General features: G+C 57.4%; 1 protein-coding gene across 1 annotated transcript; it reads left to right on the top strand.

Moving 5' to 3' along the window:
• Positions 1-339: 339 nt before the first annotated feature.
• SNAI1 (snail family transcriptional repressor 1) lies at positions 340-6,353 on the top strand. Its single transcript, XM_044262848.1, has 3 exons — positions 340-483; positions 1,089-1,616; positions 5,339-6,353. The coding sequence occupies exons 1-3, from the start codon at positions 402-404 to the stop codon at positions 5,521-5,523; spliced, it is 795 nt and encodes a 264-aa protein (XP_044118783.1). The 5' UTR covers positions 340-401; the 3' UTR covers positions 5,524-6,353.
• The last annotated feature ends 2,063 nt before the right edge of the window (positions 6,354-8,416 follow it).

Genomic DNA, 8,416 nt, shown 5'->3' with positions numbered 1-8,416 from the left:
CCGTGCCGCGCTGAGCTGGCGGGGGCGCGGGGTCCCGAAAGGGGCCCCGCCTAGCCTGGAGCTCCCGGCGCCCGCCCGTCCGCACTCCGCTGCGGGGCGATCCGCGCAGCGCCCGCAGCCGGGCTTCCTTAGCGGCCCCCGCCCGGCCCCCAGCGCCACGCGGCGCTAGCCCCGCCAGCCCCCGGCGCACCTGCTCGGGGCGTGGCCTCTGGAGAAGGCGCGCCTCGATTGGCGCGGAGGTGACAAAGGGGCGTGGTCTCATAATGCCCCGCCCCATCCCGAGGCTGGCGTACTTAAAGGAGTTGGCGGCGCGTCTCCACTCACAGCGCAGCGGTACGGCCTCGCGGGTGGAGTGCTTCGCGACCCCTGCGCGACCCGGCAACCCCGGCTGCTCGGCCACCATGCCGCGCTCTTTTCTCGTCAGGAAGTCCGCCTGCTCCCGCCGGAGGCCCAACTACAGCGAGCTGCACGACTCTTCTCCAGGTGAGTGGACGAGGTGAGGGACTCCGGGGGCTTCGGGGAGACCCGCAAAGGCCGCGTGAGGGGCCCCTTGGGGGAGGGGGCCTCGGGGGCCAAGTCCAGGGCCCGGAACGGAGCCCAAGGGGCTGGCGCGGGGCAGTGGGAGCAGGGGCGTGAGGAGCCCGGGGCAGGTGGATGCGGGCGGTTGGGGGAGGGCTTTCCGAGGGCGGGGGTCTGGGGTGAGGAGACTGCGCGGCGGCCCGGCCCCGACGGCGGGGAAGAGAAGGGGAGCGCGGCCGGAGGTGGGGCGGGGGCCACGCGCCTGGGGAGGGGAGGCGCCGGCGCTGGCCCGCGGGCCGGGAGATGGGGGTACAGGGGGAGCGCCCCCGAGTCAGGGTGAACGGCGGCGCCCTTCGTGTAAGATTCGGAGGCCGTGGCGGGCGAGCCGGGCGGCCCCGGGTGAGGAGGGGCTCCGGGTGGGCAGGACGGGCCGCCCTGGTCGAGATCCCTTGGTCCCTCCAGTAAGTACTGAGTGCCGCCCCGCGGCCCCCGCCCGCAGCAGACCTCTGTTTGTTGACTGACTGCGCGACCGAATGCCTGACCCTGCCCTTTTCTCCGTCTCCCTTCAGAGTTTACCTTCCAGCAGCCCTACGACCAGGCCCACCTGCTGGCGGCCATCCCACCTCCCGAGGTCCTCAACCCCACGGCCTCTCTGCCCACGCTCATCTGGGACTCTCTCCTGGCACCCCAAGCCCAGCCCATGGGCTGGGCCTCCCTTCTGCCCCAGGAGGTCCCCAAGGCCGTGGAGCTGACCTCCCTGTCGGACGAGGACAGTGGGAAAGGCTCCCAGCCCCCCAGCCCCCCCTCACCGGCTCCTTCGTCCTTCTCTTCCACCTCAGCCTCTTCCTTGGAGGCCGAGGGCTATGTTGCCTTCCCAGGCTTGGGCCAGTTGCCCACGCAGCTGGCCGGGCTCTCCGTGGCCAAGGACTCCCAGACTCGCAAGGCCTTCAACTGCAAGTACTGCAACAAGGAATACCTCAGCCTGGGTGCCCTCAAGATGCACATCCGCAGCCACACGCTGCCCTGCGTCTGTGGCACCTGCGGGAAGGCCTTCTCCAGGCCCTGGCTGCTGCAGGGCCACGTCCGGACCCACACCGGTGAGTGTCCCCGTGGGCCGCCGCCTTTCTCCTCGCAGTCCCCACTGCCTTCTCTGCCAGTGCTGGGGGGGGGGGCTCCTGGGCTTACTGTGATTTTGCGAATGTGGAAACTGGGGCTCCAGTCTCCTGACTTCTGGCTCGTTCGTTCAGGGGCTTGGCTCCTGAAATGTTTGGCAGGAACATTCATTCGTTCCTCAGCTAAGCAGATGGGAGAAGTAGATAACTTTGTCTCTGCAGTCGCCGTTTCTCCACCAAATGGGTTGGAGTTGGATATGGGAGAGGTGCAAGCAACACCTTGCTGCCAGGCCAGGTGTGAAGGGGCCCACCTCGCTCCACCCTCCCCCAGCCCAGCCAGGCAGGATGTTGTGAGACCCCCCACCTGCCTCGGAGTCCTTCCAGAACTTCAAACCTTGAGTCAATGTTTCACCTCTCTGAGCCTCACTTTACACGTTTGTAAAATGAGCATAAGAACATCTTGCGGGGTGTCTGCGCCAGTTAAATGAAAGAAAGCACCTGGGCCACCACCTGATACATGAGTGCACAGAAATGGTTTTAATACTTGCTCAGCTTCTATGCTGTGTGACCTTGGACAAGCGATGTAATGTCTGAGCCTCAGGATTAGGATAGCATAATCCTATACGGTGGATTCTGACAGCATTTTGTAGGTTTAGCCATCACGATTCAGTGGCTCCTCAGTCACTTCATAATAATTTGTTATCATAGTTCTCAGATCTGCTCTCCCTACCCCCACCACGGAGTAGATAAACTCCGTCCTGTTACCCAGACCCGGGAATACCTTTGGCAGCAGGAAACAGTTAGGTCTTAATGTTTCAAAACCATAATAAATGGGAGATAGAGTCTCTTCTGTCCTCTAACTTTCTGGAAATGTGGAAGAGGTAGCCCACTGTGTCTTTTCAGAACTTGAAAGGTGGAGGCCACCATATTTGGGGCTGCTCTTTGGGGAGTGACTTTGTAGAAGGTTCAAGGGTCATAGCTGTCAGCTTTGGGGTCAAGCTGACTGGGTTGGAAGACCTCAGTTCTGGCATTTCCTGGCCCAGTGGCTGACCTCTGATCTGTGAGGGTCAGTGGGGCGGTTTGTTAGGCCTGGCGTTTTGCAGGCGTTACTGGTATCATTATTACTCCTACAGAGTGTCCCTGGCATCCTCCCCGGCTGGCAGACCATGGCTCCTCATTTCTCTTTGTGCACACATAGCCCTGATTTTAAAGGGACCTGATAGAAGGGTCCAACTGCCTGGCCTCTGTCTTGGGCGATTGCCCAGCTGAAGAAGGCTCTATTTGGAGGAGTCAGAACCCTTGGGGTGGTACTCCCCTGAGCCCCCCAGCTTCTCTCCCCACCCATCAGGACATTTTCATGTAAAGGCACGGCTGGGACACAAAAAGCCTGTTGAAATGCACCATCACCATCCTCATTGACTCCCATTGTGTGCCTTAATGGTGGGCCCAGTGGGTGGGGGTTGGGGGGGTGGAGCAGGTGCATGGGCCAGTGGTGCCCAGCACCTGTTCCGGCCGCAGCTGCTGGCCCACAGCGTGTCAGGCCCCTTTAATCCGAGGAGTATCACATGTACAGTGCCCCCCTCGGCGGCCTTTGTCCCCGCCGGCCTGGTGCCGATTTCACACTCGCCAGGATCGCCATAAAGACGTCTGCGGGGGTGGGGGATCTGTAAGGGGTGCAGGTCTGTGCCTGCTGCTTGCACACACAGACCTCCACCCCATCATATCCTATAAGGCCTCCTTCCTCCTTTGTTCACGTTCGTGTCTAATCATACATGACGTAAAGGTAACTTCACCGAGCACTTGCTCTGGGGGGTGGGGGGCATTGCCCATGGCTTCCTTCACCTGGGTTAATGCGGTAAATCAACAGCCTTAGGAGGGAAGTGATGTCCTAACGCCCACCTTACAGATAGGAAACTGAGGCAAAGAAGGAAATCAAACTTTTTCCAAGTCACAGCTCATAAGACTGAGCCAGGGCTTCTTCATCTCTGCCAAGGAGGTGAGAGGGAAGTGGCTTTCTGTGCCCTGGGGTTGCCCTTATCCATATCTGCATACGGTAAGCCCTTAGTTCACAAGGGAGCACGTGAAGGATGAAGAACTTCACTTGGACCTTATGGTGCAGTCCTCAGACCCTTCAGGCCTAGTATGCAGAGGGTGCTCAATAATGACAAGTCAGTTAACTCAGACATCCCTTCCCTGGTCTCCTGCTAATTCCCCCCTTCTGTGGTGTGGCCTGTTCCTTGTATTTCTGGCCTAGGAGACAGAGCCCTTGAATGGATGGCTCCATAGTGAGACTCAGACATCTGACTTCTGGACCCCTCCCAGTGCCCAGCACAGTGCCCCAGGCAGCCAGAAGGTTGATGGGATTCATTCATTCCCTGCTCTTGAATTCCAACCCTGGGATTTAACAAATGGGCCATGGCCTAGGGGCATATAATGCTGGGAGTGGGACGGTAGAATGCTATTTTTTAGTAAAGAATGCTCAGCATTATTGCCTGGCACAGAATGGGAGCTCGATAAGTTCTTGTTTAATGAGTTATTCAGATTTTTTATTTAGGAAATGCACCCCCGAGGAAGAAAAAACGAAATCCACACTGTCAGTGTTTTTGTACTGGGAACTCTTATCATCTTAGTTGGGGCAGGAATTAGGAAAAGTTGGTGAACAGCATTTTCTGGTGGTGATTGAAGGATCCGGCTCTTCGGAGCCTTTAAAAAAAGACTTAGCTATTGTATAAGCACTTACTGAGCGCTTACTGTGTACCTAGCTCTGCGTGCATAACTCTTTTTTAGCATAACCTTGGCCAGGCAGGTGGTGTAAGGGCCACAGGTGGGAAGGAGTTTTAAATAAGGTAGAAGGTAAAAGGTTTCTGTAGCCTCTTGGGGGTCCCAGGCCCCAAGCCCTTGGAATGATTTCAGGGGAGGCCCCTGGTCTCGGGACTCTGTCTGATTGCGGGGCAGACAAGACTTGACAATACCAAATGTGGTCAGCATTGTGATGGGGAAGCAGCTCAGAGAAGGAGCTGAACCTGCTGGGGGCAGGGGTGTGCCAGGGAGCCTTTAAGGCTGACCCCACCTTTGTCCCCAGCTGAAGTAAATCCAGGAGTGATCATGAGGATACCCACTGTAGCCCCCTTAACTGAGAGGCGATCTATATAGTGATTAAAATCAGAGGCTGTGGAGTCAGGCTGCTTGGTTCTTGCTGGGCGGCCCTGCATATGCTACTTGGCTTCTCTGTGCCTCGGTTTCACGGACTCTAAACTGAGGACAAGGGTAGGATTAAGGGAGATGAGCATACGGTGCTCCTTGCTGTCTCTGGCACAAAGTAAGTGTTCAGTAAACGCAGTTGCCATCATGGTCTCAGCTGGCTTGCCTGGGTAAGTGCTTTATTTACCACCTCTGGATTACCAGCCCTTACAGGGGCGGGGATGAACAGCTCCATTTTACAGATGAGCAACTGGAGGCTCAGAGCAGCGTGATGACTTGTTCTAGGTCACATGGTGGGAAGTGGCAGAGCTCCCAATCATATCCAAGCCTTTGGACACTAGATAATGGCCTGGTTTTTCTGGGTCATGGGATTCCTTCAGGGGTGGGGTGATACTGGCTCTAAAGGCCCAGGTGGGTGGGTGGGTGGGTGGGCAGGGATTTCAATAAATAAATGTCAGCTGTTAGCCCAAGTGGTTTTAGCACTCAAGTCCTGTTTCTGTCCCCAGGCGAGAAGCCCTTTTCCTGCTCCCACTGCAGCCGTGCCTTTGCCGACCGCTCCAACCTTCGGGCCCACCTGCAGACCCACTCAGATGTCAAGAAGTATCAGTGCAAGACATGCTCCCGAACCTTCTCCCGCATGTCCCTGCTGCACAAGCACCAGGAGTCAGGCTGCTCAGGGGCCCCCCGCTGACCCTCAGGGCGCCTCCTGCGCCTCTAGACAACCCCCTGCATCGCAGCCTTCTCAACTCCAGAAAGAAGGTGCCCCATACTTCTCACTGCCACGGAATTCTCTTCTGAGCTCCCCTGTTTGGCTCTCTTGGCCCTGCAGGGCTCTGAGGACCATGTTCCAGTTCTCTCTGCCCCAGGTGCCAGTGGGCTCTGAGGGAGGCCTTGCCGTGGACATGTCTATGGGCGGCTGATAGGGAGGGGGGTTGATAGCCGACTGTTCTGGAGTTGGCCTCTCTGTGTGGGTTTGTGTATCCAAAGGTGTTTGGATACAGCTGCTTTGAGCTCCAGGACAAAAAGGAAGACTGATAGGAAACTACCCCCCACTCAGGGGAACCCATTCCTCCCTGACCTAGAACCCTCAGGCCACCCCTCCAGGAGGTGTGACTAACTGTGCAGTAATCCACCCCCAGGTTCAGCCTGGGGGCCTGTGGGCAGTCACTGACACAAGGACGCGTCTAGACCCCAGGTTGGCCCGGGGCCGGGCAGCTATCTCCGTCTCCTGTTTGTCAGGAGACCGCGGCACCTGTCTCATGGGCAGTCGAACAACAGTCCCAAAAGGGACTGTGAGTAATTGCTGTCACTTGTTGGGGGCCTGAGTGGGGTGCTTCAGCCCCACCGATGTGTCTCCCAGAACTATTTTTGGGGTCTGACAGGTGGCCCCGGGAGGAAGATGTTTACATTTTTAAAGGTACACTGGTATTTATATTGCAAGCAACATTTTGTACTAAGGAAACATTTTGTATAGTTATATGTACAGTTTATTGATATTCAATAAAGTGGTTAATTTATGTATTAAAGTCTACTTCATTTTATAGAAGGGTGAGTGTTTTACAGGCCTTCAGGAAGGGAGGAGGGGGCAGGGATTCATGGAGCTCAGATCATTCCTGATGGGCTTAAATCCTGTCCTCTTAAACACGACATGGCTTTGGACCACTGACTTCAACTGTCATGGACCTTATTTGTACAAATGGGTTTCCTCTGAGCCTGGGTGTCCTGTCTGATGCGGAGCGTGGGAAACACCTGCGGGCCAGTGAGCCGCAGGGGGCTGTGTGTAGGTTCCTTGCACTTACGACGTCGTGACCTGGATTTATTCTCTCCTCCTTCCATTTTGAGGCTGACCAGGCCCACAGGGTGAGAAGCCAGCTCCCTGGGTCTTGTCAGCTGGACAGGCTGCTGGCTTTGCCCCGGCACTGCAGGTCGTTCGGGGATGGGCTGACTGCTGCTCCGAGATGCGTGAGTGGATTACAGTGAGCAAGAAGGGGACAGAGGATGTCCTTCCTGTTTCCAAGGGCTTTGGGCCCCGCTCTGGGCCCCATTCTGGCCTCCCTGTCGGACCCACACCTCTGTCTGGCCGCTGGGTACCAAATGGCCTTTGATGCAAGGAAATTGGCTGGCCGGAGCCGAGAGGGTGAGAAGCCAGGCCAAAGGGTAGGGGTCATTCAGCTTCCTGCTGGAGGACGGGACGGGAAGACAGTCGGCTTGTGTCCTGGGCTCGGATAATTCACTCCTGGCTGCCTGTCACGGTGACCTCACCTCTGGGGCCCTCCTGGGGCCAGGAGAAAATGAGTGTCCTTTTTGAGCACAAAAGGTGCTGAAGGTGCCAGTTTCCTGCGGGGAGCTGAGCAGGCGTTGCAGGCGTCCCAGAGCTCCGGAGCCCCACAGTCAAGCCGGGGGTGGGGGGAGCTTCATGTTCCAAAGGAGAGATGATTCTTTCTTCTAAACAGGAAATGGTGACCCGCAGGCCGGGAGCAGCCCTTAATGACTTGCAGCTTTCCTCCCAAAAGAAAAAAAAGTTCTCTAACAATCGCCAAATTGTAGCTGGCCTCCCTGAAGGGAAGTTAGGGAGTTGCGGTTGGGGGGGGGCGATGGGGGTTGGGCACCAATTTGCTGAAGGCCTACGGTGTCCGCCATCCGTGGGCTGTCATGTACAGGCACCCACACTAAGTGCTGACAGCAGCTGGTGAGGGGATAAATGACTTCACACACTCCTGGGGCGGGGGAGGGGGCAGGCTTCGTGGAGACCCCCCCCCCAGCACCTAAAATGGGGTGTACCAGGCTCTGATCCTCCTGGGAGTTAGGGATGCCTGGGTTGTGTCCCTGTCAGGGCCTAGAACAAGGCTCTTCCCCCTGGGACCTCAGTTTCTGCCTCTACAAAATGGGGGCCATGAGGGCTCTGCCTTCCTCCCCAGAGCCTGGAAAGGGGCCTTCACTCAGTCGTGATGAGCATCATGTGTGCCAGGCCCTGTTCTAGGCCCCCGGGCGCAGCCGTGAGCAGGCAGTCCTCCGTGCACACGGAGCTTAGGTTCTAGCGAGGGAGATAGCAAACAAACAAGTGACTAACTAAACGAGTCTAGACGCTCAGATAGAATTAGAGGGATCCACGGGGCAGACTCTCTTGATAAGCCAGAGCCTCTGCTGCTCTGACTTCCCAGTGGAAACCTGAAGGAGGAGAAAGTTCAGGCGTTGAGGGAACACGGAATGAAAAGGCTTGAGGCTGGAATGAGCTTGCTCTCTGCAGAGCAAGACCAGGACGGGTGGAGCTAAGGGGACAGCGTGGGACCAGTGAGGCTCCCACATCCTGCAGAGTGAGTGTGCGGCGTGAGGAGTCGGGATTTTAGTCCAGCCTCTGGCAGCCAGCGGCACCAAAGCAGGGGAATGATGAAGCCTGCTCAACTGGTGTGCGGGCTCCCCTGGCTCCTGGAGGAGAGCCCACTTAGTGGAGTTAGGGGAGGCGAGAAACACTGGGAGCCTGAGGCTCTGGCAGAAAAGATGTTGACCTGATTCAGGGTGATGGAGGCTATGGCGCCAAAGGCTCATCCAAGAGGCACAGTGCCCGGGGTGCACACCTGAGCGCT

This window comes from Neovison vison, chromosome 8, assembly GCF_020171115.1.
Source record: "Neovison vison isolate M4711 chromosome 8, ASM_NN_V1, whole genome shotgun sequence".
NCBI lineage: Eukaryota > Metazoa > Chordata > Mammalia > Carnivora > Mustelidae > Neogale > Neogale vison.
The sequence above is the reverse complement of the archived record's forward strand: the minus strand, read 5'-3'. Positions and strand labels throughout refer to the sequence as shown.

Coding starts and splice junctions, on each gene's coding strand:
- SNAI1 (XM_044262848.1), top strand. CDS start 402: ATGCCGCGCTCTTTTCTCGTCAGGAAGTCCGCCTGCTCCCGCCGGAGG. Junction 484..1,088: donor GCTGCACGACTCTTCTCCAG/GTGAGTGGACGA, acceptor GTCTCCCTTCAG/AGTTTACCTTCCAGCAGCCC. Junction 1,617..5,338: donor CCACGTCCGGACCCACACCG/GTGAGTGTCCCC, acceptor TTCTGTCCCCAG/GCGAGAAGCCCTTTTCCTGC.